This window comes from Eurosta solidaginis, chromosome 2 (genome assembly GCF_040869045.1).
Source record: "Eurosta solidaginis isolate ZX-2024a chromosome 2, ASM4086904v1, whole genome shotgun sequence".
Taxonomy (NCBI): Eukaryota; Metazoa; Arthropoda; class Insecta; order Diptera; family Tephritidae; genus Eurosta; species Eurosta solidaginis.
The window spans coordinates 271,047,611-271,063,954 of record NC_090320.1 but is presented as its reverse complement, the minus strand read 5'-3'; the positions used below and the strand labels follow the sequence as shown (position 1 = coordinate 271,063,954).

The 16,344-nt window shown below is 38.1% G+C and overlaps 1 protein-coding gene across 1 annotated transcript; it reads right to left on the bottom strand.

Moving 5' to 3' along the window:
* Positions 1-1,515: 1,515 nt before the first annotated feature.
* Gmd (GDP-mannose 4,6 dehydratase) lies at positions 1,516-7,787 on the bottom strand. The gene is made up of 3 exons (XM_067768019.1): positions 7,477-7,787; positions 6,130-6,565; positions 1,516-4,611 (listed from the first exon to the last, which is right to left on the bottom strand). Exons 1-3 carry the CDS (start codon positions 7,627-7,629, stop codon positions 4,031-4,033), a joined length of 1,170 nt encoding a protein of 389 aa, XP_067624120.1. The 5' UTR covers positions 7,630-7,787; the 3' UTR covers positions 1,516-4,030.
* Between the last annotated feature and the right edge of the window lie 8,557 nt (positions 7,788-16,344).

The following is a 16,344-nucleotide window of genomic DNA, read 5'->3' as shown; positions in this document are numbered from 1 at the left end:
CTTTTTCGAACATTGTTCAGAATAGGAGGAAAGGGAGAAGTGAAAAAACTCACAAGGAATTTTTATTCAGCCCAATTCTGAACGAAAATTCCGTGCGAGTTTTTTCCCTTCTCCCATTCCTCGTATTCTAGAAAAAAATTTTTTCTTTCTTCTATTCTAATTTAAAATTTTTTTCAATTAAGAAAAAATTTATCATAACAATAATAATGATAAAAAATTATTGTTAGGCCTTGAGCTCGATTCGAACCCGCGATCTTAAAATCAGTAGGCCGATATAACAACAAAAATTGTTAATGCATCCCAGAGCACGGTGGAAAAAAGTGTCAATAAAATATGACACTATGGCAGCATTGCCAACAAACAAGTCCAATTTTCACAGCTATTCTGCAACAGATGTCGCAGTGTTGTGAATATCAATTGGCACGAACCAGAATGGAAGTAGGATTAATGAAGACAAACAAAAAACCGCTGTGGTGGCTGAATGGTTATAGCAGCGGCGCCTAAACGTTGCCGATGAAGGAATTTAGCAGTTCCCGAAATGGATCTATACAACGAGCTTTGGCAGTTGTCTAAAATTTTTTCTTTCTTCTATTCTAATTTAAAAATTTTTTCAATTAAGAACAAATTTATCATAACAATAATAATGATAAAAAATTATTGTTAGGCCTTGAGCTCGATTCGAACCCGCGATCTGGAAATTTGTTCTTTTAAGAAAGAACACTTATTTGTACAAACTTGTGCTAAAATATGTATTTACATTCTACCCCAATATTCTCACTATTAATACAACAACAACAACAACCACAATATTTATTTTAAGTCGAAAAGTATATCATAAGCAACGGTAGAGCTCTTGGTATACATATTTGATGCAGTCATCCAGAAATTGTGCAAGGATTTGTTAATAAGGCTTAAATAGATTTTGGCATATGAAGAAGTAGGAATTCAACTTAACTTGGCCGCCAGAAAATTGCTTTGCTGAACGAAAGCAGGCAACTCCGGCAGATTTGTGTTATGCGGCCGTCTTCTTCTTATGTTCCGCTGTTGATGTTGCTGTGGCACCAATTCATTACTCATTTCAGTGAATACCACATGAAATGCAATAAATACTGTGCAATATTTATATTTTATTTCTTAATTTCCAACAAATTTGCAACAATAATTAAACTTTTTAATTTTTTAAACAAAATAAGAAATGTGCAACGAAATTTCAATTGACAAAACAGCTGACTTCGAAAATTCGAAATTCCTATTCCCCAATTATTGTTCTCCCTAGGAGAACAGAATTGGAGGAATTTTTCCGCGGGAATAAAAAAATCCGCGAGAACAAAATTCCGCGAGAATATTTAGAATTGGTCTGAATATAAAATTTTTCATGAGAAGCAAAACACATTTGTCCGTCCTGATGTCGCGTTGTTTGGTTTTCTCAAAAATGAATATAAAAAATAAAATAAAAAACCATTAAGCAAACAATATATGGCTCATTATTGTGTGAAATAAAGGAAACAGTAAATGTTAAGTAATTTGTTTAGTATATATTTATATAAAACATATCTATTACATAAAATACTACATATAAACATATTTTGTTTTTGGAATGCCGAGCGCTAGAAACAGTCATAAATACATCAAGGAAAGCTTAACTGGATAGGTATCACTGGATTAGGATATAAAACAGCTTACTCACAAAATATAATTATAATTTTTGTCTAACTTGAAAAGACTATTTTTTATTACTGGGTTAGGAAGTCAATATTAAGTTGATTTACTTTGTTAACAGCCTCGAAATGAAATACAACTGCGAGTAAGAAACTAGCAGTAAAAACGATTTGAATATTTTATTAGTTATTCTCGATTTTTATTTTCGCTAATTAACAAGAAAACTTTAATGCAAAAAATTGTTTTGAATCAATGATATTTCACTTATCACGTTTTATTGTAAGAGGAAATGGGGAGACATTTTTTAAACGGGCGTTGCCACGTGTTCTGTAGAAAAGTAATTTATCTGAAATGAAATGTACAATTGAAACTCACGCTGAGTATATATTGTTTGATTACACCCGAACTTAGACACCTTTACTTGTTTTTGTATTCAATAATCGAATGTACCTAAATTTAAATTTTTTCTTGTCACACTTATGCTGCTACCATCACAAAAACTTTATAGGCTGTCTTGTTTTGATTTCCAATTCAAAACACATTTCTAGTATTTTCTATTAGCAATATAGAGTATTACATATGTATATGTCATTAGGCAATTCTAGTATTAATTAATTATAAACTGTACTATTAATATAATTAACGAAAATAAAAAAAGCAAATAACTTAAAAAAAATTGCAAACAAGTTTGCAACTGTTTTTTACTCGCTGCTATAAAATGTTTCCAGTAGAGCATTAAAATTTATTAATCATAATATAAAAATGTTGCCAGGTTGCACTCTAAGCCAAAGATATTACATTTGATGAATTTCATATCAAAACCGATATGCATTAAACCCGACCCCCTCAGATGTTGATGTAATTTTGCATACAGGTACACTTTACCTATACAAACCCAGCCTCATTTTTAGAAATTGCATTTTTGACAAATTGTGAGCGTGGCAAGGTGTCAAAGTTGTGAAAAATGCCTGAAAAATAACGGTAAGAGGTACTTTTGAGCTGTGATAACTACGGAATGGCTCAACCGATTTCAACGATCTTGGTACCATTGGAAAGGTATCCACATAGGCTTTCGAAAACATACACTGTAAATACACTGAAAAAATGTTTTTTTTCTAAAATAAAATTTTAAACTTTGGAAAAAACTTCAAAGGCCAAACGTTTTAAAATAAAATGCATTTTTTTAGAAAGGTCTATTTAATATATATAACATATCCAAAAACTAAAATGGCGTATTTTTTTCTTTTTTTTTTAAATTTGAAGTAAATGCATCTCTTTATTTTTTATATTATGGTAATTTTGCATATTATGGTACTTTTGAGCTGTGATAACTACAATGGCTCAACCGATTTCCAAGATATTGGTATGTATGTATGTATTTATTTGAAAATTTGTTCCTAGCACAACAATTTTGACAAATTATTTAACAGTGCTAGTCATGAATAGCATGAGCTATAAAAATTGAACATTTATAATAATAATAAATTAGATTAATCAAATTAAATTAAATATAACGGATAATAGTGAAATATTTATGTATGTAAATGTAAATCTTAAAACTAAAGAAAAGTAATTAATAAATATTAAAAGACAGTAGTAGTGATGATAACCTTTGGCTGGTTATAGATCGAATAGTATTTACCAAATAAAGAAAGAAGACACAGAGAAAGGAAAAGGATTTAGAAATGAACATTTTAACAACAACAATTTGAGATCCAGTTTAAGAGTCGTTAAAAAATGGTGTTAGCTCTTTTTTGAAGTGCAGAGCATTACTTAAGAGTCGAAGACTTGTAGGTAGGGAGTTCCAAAGACGTATTGCAGTAACAATTGGAAAGGTATTGCAGAATAATTGGAAAAGTATTGGTTCCATTGGAAAGGTATTCTAATCGGCTTTCGAAAATATACACTGTAAAAAATTTTATTGCACTGAAAAATTTTTTGTCCGTCATTTTTCACGCATTTTTCACAACTTTGACACCTTGCTACGCCCACAATTTTCCAAAAATGCAAACTCTAAAAACGAGGTGGTGTTTGTATAGGTAAAATGTACCTCTATGCAAAATTTCATCAAAATGTGAGGGGGTCGGTTTCAAAATGTGCCTTTTTTATAGGTTTTGATATGAAATTCATCATTTCTGTTCTGCACGCACTCCTGTACAGTAATTAGCTATGTATATAAATAAATATATGTGTGCTTACGTATGTATATAAATGTATGTAAAATAAATTAATAATATGTATTGCCATGAAATGCATTGCTCTACTAAATTGTTTGTGCTTTCATTATTAAAAAAAAAGTTTTAAAAAAATCATATAACATACATTTATAGGTATGTATGTACATACATATGCATATGTTTAAATATGTGCTTTATGCAATTGGATTCTTTTTCATAAGTTCTATATCAGCTCTCATCATATCCTCGATTAATTTCTTAAATGTTACTTTGGGCCGCCAATTAAGTTCACGAAACGCTTTACTCGCATCACCTAGCAGCAGATCCACTTCAGTTGGACGGAAATACTTTGGATTAATACGTACACGCACCTTGCCACTCTCCTTTTCAATGCCCACTTCATTGACTCCCTCACCCTGCCACACAATTTCGCGTCCTATAAATTTGAATGCTTCCTGTACAAATTCACGTACACTATGCGTTTCACCGGTTGCTATAACAAAATCTGTAGGCTTTTCGCACTGTAACATCATCCACATAGCCTCCACATAATCCATGGCATGACCCCAATCACGCTTCGAATCCAAATTGCCCAATTCAAAGTATTCCAATTGTTGATGAAATATTTTCGCTACAGAGCGTGTAATTTTGCGTGTTACAAAGTTTTCACCACGTCGTGGTGACTCATGATTAAAGAGGATGCCATTGCAAGCAAACATATTATAAGCCTCACGATAATTGACAACTATCCAAAAGCCATACATTTTTGCGCAGGCTTTAGACATGAAATGAAAAAAAAAAAATTAATGAGAAATTAAAGATATCGCACAGTTGAGTAACTCTTTGAACTGCTTAGCTCAAAAGAACAGGTTCGCAAGGAAACGAGATAGAGGAGTACTTTGTTTGTTAAAAGCATTTCGCTCATTACCTTCCTCCTTGCCATCCAGCATTGATCTATCTCTGAACAGGCAAACTCACCCTACGCCGCTTTCAGGATATGAATCGCAACTCCGGTCCCGAACCTTTCTTTTATTCTCAATTTCGTATTGGAGTAACAAGTGCCACTGTAGAGGAAAGTGGGAGATTAATTGTGAGAAGTATGAGAATTATACTTTCTTTCACAATCATTCCTATTAGACTTTCAGCAAAACGCTCAGTATCCTCTGAAGGGCGTTCAAGGAAAATAGTTGTCTCTATAAAGGTTGAATGACACTTATAGTCATTGGCAGATATAAAGTCCGACGGAACAAGCACGTAAAAAAATACTCAGTTTAGGTAACTATTTATCGCTCAAGGCAGAGCATTTTTTATAGGACTCTACACAGAGCACCTAGAGGGATTACCTAAGTTCTTTAGATTCCTCGGGAAATGCCGCCAGAGAGTAAAAGTATGGTCAGTATGTCGTTGTTGTTGGATCCACAAAAACAATCTCCTTTGAAGTGTAAAGAAAGTTACGGATATAAGAGTGAATATGAATGTTCGGATGCGAGGTCTAACTGCCGCAGGATCGACCTTTAAAATGTTTGGGTCAGTGGATTTTAGACGCCTCTTACGAATGTCAAGTCTCCCCGCAGATATATTTTAAAACGTTTATCCCAATTAGGATTTTTTAGTTAGTGCTTACATGGCAGAACTGTCCAACCTAAGATACCTTTTTAACAACGCTACATGCATTGAGTATGTACCCTAAACAACGGTAGTTCATACCCAGCAAGCAGTCTCTAAAATTAAAGAATTTTTATGTTGGTACGTTAAATAACTAGTGTAATCTCGACTGGGGAAATCGTTCGAAAACTGCACTAAAAATAACCCCGATAATGATATGAGACCTACATTGGATTTCGATTGCAGAACTATACTTTTTTCCGATTTGGTAATTAGGTGCTATTTTGTTTCAGAACACAATGTGTCTCCATTGTTTCTTGAGCCTTCCTCTAACCATAGAAATATTTATTCAACCTCAGTGAAGGAACATCTAACTAAAACATTTACAATTGAAGGGGTCACTTTTGATGTTGAAACAGTACTGTTGGTGTTATTGTTGTAGCGATAAAGACACTCTCCGAAGGTTTTCACCCCCAATTTCCACGATGCACTTGGAGTCGCAGCGCCTCGCCAGATAAATATGTGTATGATGCATGCATATTTATAACAGAATGCACTTCGCGTAGGTGAGATTGGCAATTAGGTCGAGGAAGCGATAAATTGCGCATATCAACCCCTTGAATGCCAAGTACTCTCTTACCACTCTTTTTGATCAGACTATGCATTATGAACAAATGTTTGTACTCACCATAAGGCGAACGTGGATAAAATGGTGTTTGTTCATTTTGCGGTGTTTTTGCAACTTTGCCATATAGCTCCGAGGTAGATGCTTGATAGAAACGCACTGTTTTCTCCATACCACATGTGCGTATGGCATCCAATATGCGCAGGGTACCCACTGCATCCACTTCAGCTGTATATTCGCTCAAATCAAATGATACCTTAACATGTGATTGTGCGGCCAAATTATAAATCTCCGTCGGTTTTACCATGTTAATTATCTTCACCAAGCTACTACTATCGGTCATATCACCATAATGTAATTTCATTCTACCACCTTTGTGTGCTTTCGGATCGGCATATAAATGTTCTATACGCGATGTGTTGAATGTACTGGCACGTCGTATAATACCATGTACCTCATAGCTTTTTTTCAATAGAAATTCTGCTAAATACGATCCATCCTATGTAAGTTTGTGAATGAAGAAGTGATAAAAGTAAAATAAATTTATTTAATCTTTAGTGCAAGTCTTCAATCCACTCAATGATCTTCTAGCAACAGCATATGTATATCAATTTCAGTATTATTAAATAAGCTACTGTTCATTAAATATATACTAAATTTTAAATCTATTTAACAGACTTGGCATATGTATCACGCTTGTAATCAAGAGCCGTCTGTGGTGCTTGCAACTTTCCTATCATCTTATTAATATCAGATATTCCATTCATATGCATTAGCCTTCAACTTATTTAGGTAACGTTTTACAAGACGGTGCAGCACCTAATTTTTATCAAAAATTATCAAAGGTATCAACGGACGCGTCTCAAACTCCGTTTTAAGAATCTGAAAGCGGAAATCAAAAATTTCATTTCTGTCGAAAGTTATTCACAAAAACCCGTAAAATTACCCCGAGAGGGTCCGAAATATGCGGTCCGATGCATAGTTTTTTTTTTTGCATAGAACACCTTTCTGCGTTGGCGGCCTTCGGCCGCGCTTATAAAAAATTACCCTGGGTGGGTTCGACACCGGTTTGGGGATCAAAACTAAATACGCGCAGAACACCTTTCTGCATTAGTGTGTGTGTGTGTGTACAACAAATCTGACAAAAAAACAACAGCCACATGAAAATTTGAACCGATTTTTTGCTTATATCTTTTGACAGAAATAAAAATTTTAATTTTCGCTTTCGGATTCTAAAAACGGAGGTCGAGACGCGTCTTTTCATACCACTTTTGATAATTTTTGATAAAAATTAGGTGGTGCACCGTATTGTAAAACGTTACCCTTATTTATTTTGTAAATAGTTTTGGATCGCCAATGTTAAAGCAACTTTAATCATATTAGAAACATGTATGATATCTTTTTTCATACCTGCCCAGTTATGCCGGTAATTAGAGCAACTTTTTTACAATCGCCACTTCCATTCGCTTCTACATAATTTTTTATTTCATGTGAACCGCTACCTTCATTTCCCACAGACATTTTGACGTTAGCTACCAACAAAATGTTTTCTGAAATTAGCATTATAAATTTTACCAAGTAGCGCAACTAACAGCTGATCGGTGAAAATTCGCACATTCACACGCACAGTTCTCGACTCAGTTTCAAAAAAAAACTTTAGATTATTTAATTCAAATTTTAAGGTTAGATAATCCTTGCCAATTTATGTATACAGAATATATATGACGTTTTTGTTGTTACTAAAACAATAGTTTTATTTATATTAAAGCTTTTATCATTTTTTTTTAACTTTGGAAAAACTCCGAACACCATTCCTTCATTATATGACATTCGACTGCCTAGTCCACTGCCTTCCACTCTATTCGCAACATAACCTCTACTTAAGCTGCCAAACTATATAGCAAACAATGGAAATTAGTATAAATAAAATGTCCCATCCCAAGTAAATACACACAAAATTGGATGAATTGGATATGCGGCTATTGTTTATAGATAACACTAGTTGCGTTCCAATGAAGTGTGATCCAGATACCAATAAAAATTTAACATGCAAATGCAACAACTAATTGAGCCATATGGACTAGTGATGGAACGATATTTCACTATCGGTGATTGCATCGCGGAGAATGAAAAATATCTATAGTGATAGATATCCAAATATCAGTGATTGGCGATTTTCTTTCAGTATGAAATTCTAATACTAATAGCACAAATCACATACAGCGGCGATGTAATCACCGATAGGGAAATATCGTTCATCACTACTAGCTATCCAAATATATCAGTGATTGGCGATATTTCTTCATTAAAAGCCCCGACACATAAGCACTTTTTCATATAGATGAGTTTAACACAAGCTTATGCATTATGAGTAGATTGCACGTATTTTTATGGAGAACGGTAGAATGAGCGACACTGGCGCCATCTGATAATGAAAAGTAGCCATCTCCCAAATTTCGTTACAAGCAACGCAAAAGAAGAAGAATGTGACATTTGTTTTGGTTAAGGGTGTTGACACACTTTGCAAGTGAAATTATTTTTCCCACTGGTTGGTAAATTTTCTAACATTTTTCGCAGGTAAAAACTGTAATATAAGAAATAAATACGACACAAAATATGTTAGCAAGTATCTTTGTTGTAAGGGGATAATGTTTATACCAGTGCTTCGCGAAATTTTGTATGTGAATGGGCAAGGCGTAATAAACTTCAATTGTCACGTCTGAAGTTCCTTCATATTTACAAACGCAACATCTTGGTTGATTGTGGCGATGCTATTGGAATGCATAAGCTTGTGTTAAACGCATCTATATGAAAAATGTCATTGTGGCACCGCCTTAAGCGTTGTTTTTTCACTCGGTTGTGTTTACTTTTAGCTAGTTTACACTTTCAGGCGACGTTATTTTTATACTCAGTTGAGCAGAGCTCACAGAGTATATTAAGTTTGATTGGATAACGGTTGGTTGTACATATATAAAGGAATCGATATAGATATAGACTTCCATATATCAAAATAATCAGGATCGAAAAAAAATTTGATTGAGCCATGTCCGTCCGTCCGTCCGTCCGTTAACACGATAACTTGAGTAAATTTTGAGGTATCTTGATGAAATTTGGTATGTAGGTTCCTGAGCACTCATCTCAGATCGCTATTTAAAATGAACGATATCGGACTATAACCACGCCCACTTTTTCGATATCGAAAATTTCGAAAAACCGAAAAAGTGCGATAATTCATTACAAAAGACAGATAAAGCGACGAAACTTGGTAGATGGGTTGACGTTATGACGCAGAATAGAAAATTAGTAAGATTTTGGACAATGGGCGTGGCACCGCCCACTTTTGCAAGAAGGTAATTTAAAAGTTTTGCAAGCTGTAATTTGGCAGTCGTTGAAGATATCATGATGAAATTTGGCAGGAACGTTACTACTATTACTCTATATGTGCTAAATAAAAATTAGCAAAATTGGATGAAGAACACGTCCACTTTTTAAAAAAAATTTTTTTTAAATTTAAATTTAAACAAAAAATTTAATATCTTTACTGTATATAAGTAAATTAAGTCAAAATTCAACTCCAGTAATGATATGATGCAACAAAATACAAAAATAAAAGAAAATTTCAAAATGGGCGTGGCTCCGCCCATTTTCATTTAGTTTGTCTAGAATACTTTTATTGCCATAAGTCGAACAAAAATTTACCAATCCTTCTCAAATTTGGTAGGAGCATAGATTCTATGACGGTAACTGTTCTCTGTGAAAATGGGCGAAATCGGTGGAAGCCACGCCCAGTTTTTATACACAGTCCACCGTCTGTCCTTCCGCTCGGCCGTTAACACAATAACTTGAGCAAAATCCGATATATCTTTACTAAACTTAGCCCACGTACTTACCTGAACTCACTTTTTCTTGGTATAAAAAATGGGCGAAATCTGACCATAACTACGCCCACTTTATCGATATCGAAAATTACGAAAAATGAAAAAATGCCATAATTCTATACCAAATACGAAAAAAGGGATGAAACATGGTAACTGGATTGGTTTATTGACGCAAAATATAACTTTGGAAAAAACTTTGTAAAATGGGTGTGACACCTACCATATTAAGTAGAAGAAAATGAAAAAGTTCTACAAGGCGAAATCAACAGCCTTTGGAATCTTGGCAGGAATAATGTTAGTGGTATTGCATATATAAATAAATTAGCAGTACCCGACAGATGATTTTCTGGATCACCTGGTCCACATTTTGGTCGATATCGCGAGAACGCCTTCACATATACATCTAAGGGCCACTCGCTTTTAAAACCCTCATTAATACCTTTAATTTGATATCCATATCGTACAAAAACATACCAGAGTCACCCCTGTCCCACCCTAATGGCGATATCTCGAAAAGGCGTCCACCTATAGACCTAATGCCCACTCCCTCTTAAAATGCTCAGTAACACCTTTCGTTTGATACCCATACCGTACAAACATTCTAGAGTCACCCCTGGCCCACCCTAATGGCGATATCTCGAAAAGGCGTCCACCTATAGACCTAGTGTCCACTCCCTCTTAAAATGCTCAGTAACACCTTTCGTTTGATACCCATATCGTACAAACATTCTAGAGTCACCCTTGGCCCACCCTAATGGCGATATCTCGAAAAGGCGTCCACCTATAGACCTAATGCCCACTCCCTCTTAAAATGCTCAGTAACACCTTTCGTTTGATACCCATATCGTACAAACATTCTAGAGTCACACCTGGCCAACCCTAATGGCGATATTTCGAAAAGGCGTCCACCTATAGAACTAAGGATTACTCCCTTTTAAAATACTCATTACTACCTTTCATTTGATACCCATATCGTAGAAACACATTCTAGAGTCACCCTGGCCCACCCTAATGGCGATATCTCGAAAAGGCGTCCACCTATAGACCTAATGTCCACTCCCTCTTAAAATGCTCAGTAACACCTTTCGTTTGATACCCATATCGTACAAACATTCTAGAGTCACCCCTGGCCCACCCTAATGGCGATATCTCGAAAAGGCGTCCACCTATAGACCTAATGTCCACTCCCTCTCAAAATGCTCAGTAACACCTTTCGTTTGATACCCATATCGTACAAACATTCTAGAATCACCCCTGGCCCACCCTAATGGCGATATCTCGAAAAGGCGTCCACCTATAGACCTAGTGTCCACTCCCTCTTAAAATGCTCAGTAACACCTTTCGTTTGATACCCATATCGTACAAACATTCTAGAGTCACCCCTGGCCCACCCTAATGGCGATATCTCGAAAAGGCGTCCACCTATAGACCTAATGCCCACTCCCTCTTAAAATGCTCAGTAACACCTTTCGTTTGATACCCATATCGTACAAACATTCTAGAGTCACACCTGGCCCACCCTAATGGCGATATTTCGAAAAGGCGTCCACCTATAGAACTAAGGATTACTCCCTTTTAAAATACTCATTACCACCTTTCATTTGATACCCATATCGTACAAACACATTCTAGAGTCACCCTGGCCTACCCTAATGGCGATATCTCGAAAAGGCGTCCACCTATAGACCTAATGCCCACTCCCTCTTAAAATGCTCAGTAACACCTTTCGTTTGATACCCATACCGTACAAACATTCTATAGTCACCCTTGGTCCACCTTTATGGCGATATCTCGAAAAGGCGTCCACCTATAAAACTAAGAATTACTCCCTTTTAAAATACTCATTACCACCTTTCATTTGATACCCATATCGTACAAACACATTCTAGAGTCACCCTGGCCCACCCTAATGGCGATATCTCGAAAAGGCGTCCACCTATAGACCTAATGCCCACTCCCTCTTAAAATGCTCAGTAACACCTTTCGTTTGATACCCATATCGTACAAACATTCTAGAGTCACCCTTGGTCCACCTTTATGGCGATATCTCGAAAAGGCGTCCACCTATAGAACTAAGGATTACTCCCTTTTAAAATACTCTTTACCACCTTTCATTTGATACCCATATCGTACAAACACATTCTAGAGTCACCCCTGGCCCACCCTAATGGCGATATCTCGAAAAGGCGTCCACCTATAGACCTAATGCCCACTCTCTCTTAAAATGCTCAGTAACACCTTTCGTTTGATACCCATATCGTACAAACATTCTAGAGTCACCCCTGGCCCACCCTAATGGCGATATCTCGAAAGGGCGTCCACCTATAGACCTAATGCCCACTCCCTCTTAAAATGCTCAGTAACACCTTTCGTTTGATGCACATATCGTACAAACACATTCTAGAGTCACCCCTGGCCCACCCTAATGACGATATCTCGAAAAGGCGTCCACCTATAGACCTCATGCCCACTCCCTCTTAAAATGCTCAGTAACACCTTTCGTTTGATACCCATACCGTACAAACATTCTAGAGTCACCCCTGGCCCACCCTAATGGCGATATCTCGAAAAGGCGTCCACCTATAGACCTAATGCCCACTCCCTCTTAAAATGCTCAGTAACACCTTTCATTTGATTCCCATATCGTACAAACACATTCTAGAGACACCCCTGGTCCACCTTTATGGCGATATCTCGAAACGGCGTCCACCTGTGGAACTAAGGATCACTCCTTTTCAAAATACCAGGCATGCTTAACGAACGAAACGATATCATTTCGTTACGATAATCAACGTTAATAAACGAAACGAAGTCACTTCGTTTCGTTTATTAACGTTAAGATCGTCAAATTAACGTTAATTTGGCGTTCTTAACGTTAATAAACGAAACGAAATGACTTCGTTTCGTTTATTAACGTTGATTATCGTAACGAAATGATATCGTTTCGTTCGTTAAGCATGCCTGCAAAATACTCATTAACAGCTTTCATTTGTTACCCATATCGTACAAACATATTCTAGAGTCACCCCTGGTCCACCTTTATGGCGATTTCCTATAGAACTAAAGCCCATTCCCTTTTAAAATACTCATTACCACCTTTCATTTGATACCCATATCGTACAAACACATTATAGAATCACCCCTGGTCCACCTTAATGGGGACATCTCGAAAAGGCGTCCACCGATAGTCCTAAGGCCCACTCCCTCTTAAAATGCTCAGTAACACCTTTCATTTGTTACCCATATCGTACAAACATATTCTAGAGTCACCCCTGGTCCACCTTTATGGCGATTTCTCGAAAAGGCGTTCACCTATAGAACTAAAGCCCATTCCCTTTTAAAATACTCATTACCACCTTTCATTTGATACACATGTTATACAACCACATTCCAGGGTTACCCCAGATTGATTTTCCTTATTTTGTCTCCATAGCTCTCAACTGAGTATGTTATGTTCGATTACACCCGAACTTAGCCTTCCTTACTTGTTAATTGATATTTTTATAAACGAAGTTTTGATCTGGTTGGCTTGAAAAATTTGGTTGTATTAATTTATTAAAAATCTGTTTTAATACCGAATGGAAGATGAGAGCAAATTATAGTAAAAAAAGAAGTGAAATGTGGCAATTTTATGAGCCCATAAATGAAACGCATGCAAAGCCCGGTGATAATTGTAAAAGTCCCCGTTCATATAAATATTTCATGAAGTGTATAAAAGAAATTAAATGACTTAATTTTTTTTTGTTTTTAATTACTGTTCAAGCGATATGACTCTATAGGAACGAGAATAGTCGGCATTGTTTAGATTATAAAAGGAATTTTTCAATTTGTACAAAAAAGCCTTGATATAAAATTCAGAAATAAAAAATCAGTTCAAAATAAAAGTCGTTCTTTTTTTTTTTTTTTGAGAAAAATCAAAATACATTTTCTTCTAAAATACATTTTGGTCCATCGATTCGAATGGAATAAGCCGTTACAGTCAACTTGTTGGAAAAATAGCAGCGGAAAAAAATATATAACTGGAAGTCGAACGTTCGTGCATTTTTTAGGCTGACTAATTTGAAAATATGATGCCAAAGAGGATAGATAATAAGAGGCACCAGCGCTTCCCAAGACAGTCGGTTCTATGTACCGGAGCGACTCGGGATTTTTCCCGACCAAGGACTGTCATTTCAGTGTGACCCCATTTAATTTGTTTCGTCCCTCCCACAAATTGTCATCCTCCCAGCAGCTCCTTGCAGCAGGACTGCTCCATACTCTCTTACTCCGGGAAGGCATCGAATCCAATCCATCTGGTCCTGACCCCGGTCCTGAGAAATGGTTTTGCTGCATCTGCCGGAAAAGAATCGTTTTAGGACGGTCATACTCTGTTCAGTGTGTCTCGTCCAAGGGATGGTTGCATCGGACAGGTTGTTCTGGCTTGATCCCAAAACCCGACGTCCACGTAACTTTTATAAATCTTTTGTGGTTCCTTGCTGTTCACGCCCAAGGGCGTCCCGTAGTCTACGCCTAAGCGCCCCCCCCCCCCCACTACCTTCCACAAGCCCCGCTGCTCAGCAAGCCACAACAAGTACCCGCTGCTGCTTGTTGTTGTTGTTGTTGTAGCGATAAGGTTGCTCCCCGAAGGCTTTGGGGAGTGTTATCGATGTGATGGTCCTTTTCCGGATACAGATCCGGTACGCTCCGGTACCATAGCACCATTAAGGTGCTAGCCTGACCATCTCGGGAACGATTTATGTGGCCACATTAAACCTTCATGCCATTCCCTCCCTCCCCACCCCCAAGTTCCATGAGGAGCTTGGGGTCGCCAGAGCCTCGTCTGTTAGTGAAACAGGATTCGCCGCGGATAGGTGAGGTTGACAATTGGGTTTGGAGAAGCTATATATTGCGCTGACAACCTGAAGGGTTGCGCTACACAGCCCCTTCAATCTGGTATTTTAGTCGCCTCTTACGACAGGCATACCTACCGCGGGTATATTCTGATCCCCTAACCCGCTGCTGCTCGCGCCCCACGGCGCCAACAACTTAAACAGCTGATACCACTCATAACTACTACCTTCGTAGTAGAGTTGGTAGCAATGCTGAGCATCAGCCCTTGCCCCCGTCTTCTCCCCCTCTTTTCCGGAAGCAATCGTGCAGCTCAGGGAAACAGACTCTTAGTCCCTACCTCCGTTTGGTTTTGCGACATCCACCCAATGCAGCTCCTGCCTTGGGTGGTGCCACTTTCCTAGATGTTCTGGTCTCCGCGACGGCAACCTCCCGACGGGTTTCATCGCGCCATGTTGCCAGGTCGCAAACCCAAGTCATCCGGGTACCCCAATGCTTGCCCAAGGACGCCCAATCCCAGGGCCACAATAGCAATTGCGTCCTGGCCTTCCACAACCCAGGCGTAGTCACCCGTCACTTACCCCCAGAGTGGCGGCGTCTCCCCTTATGCACTTCAGAATTCTGCAGTTAAACTGTAATGGACTAACTGGGAAGATTACGGAGATAGTCGATTTCATGAAGCCGCACAACATCCGCATTGCTGCGATTCAAGAGACTAAACTCACAGCAAGATCTGCATTGCAGACCTCCTCTGGGTATACTGTCCACAGGAAAGACCGCGAGAGCGGAAATGGAGGCGGCCACTCTGTGCAATATTATATATTTGATCCTGGCATCGACCGCAGGGACAATGTCTTAGAACGTCAAGGCCTATCTGTCCGGTCAGGCGATGCAAACCTAGAAATCATCAACATCTACATCCCTCCTGCCACCTGTTGCCCCAGTGGATACCGCCCTAATAGCAGGGCCTTACTCACTGGCAACAATCGCATTAGGCGATGCCCATCATGATCTATGGCATTCAAACTTGCGGGGGGACAGTAGGGGTGAGATGTTGGCGGATCAAATAGAATAAACGACGTTCTGCACAATAAACGGAGACGCCCCCACACGTATGGTAGGAAGCTGTCACAGCTCGCCAGACATCTCAATCGTGAGTGCAGAACTCGTAAACTGCGTCAACTGGCAGCCGATGGTAACATTGGCATCCGACCACCTGCCCATACTTATTTCGCTCGAGCGTACCGCCGACTTCATCGTCACTGAAAAACGCACTTTCATAAACTTCAAAAAAGGAAAGTGGGAAGAATATAAATCCTTTACAGACAGCCGCTTTGCTGCCCTCCCTATCCCGACTGATGCCCGCCAAGGGGAGCGTGCCTTCCGTAAGGTCATTGAATCCGCCTCGGCACGTTTCATTCCCGCCGTGAGAATTCCCGAAATCCGGCCCCACTTCCCGGCGGAGGCCGCAAACTTAGCGAAAGAACGTGACCTTATAAGACAGCTTGATCCAGGCGACCCCCAAATAAGGGATATAAACAAACGCATCAGATTGCTTGTGGATGAACACAAG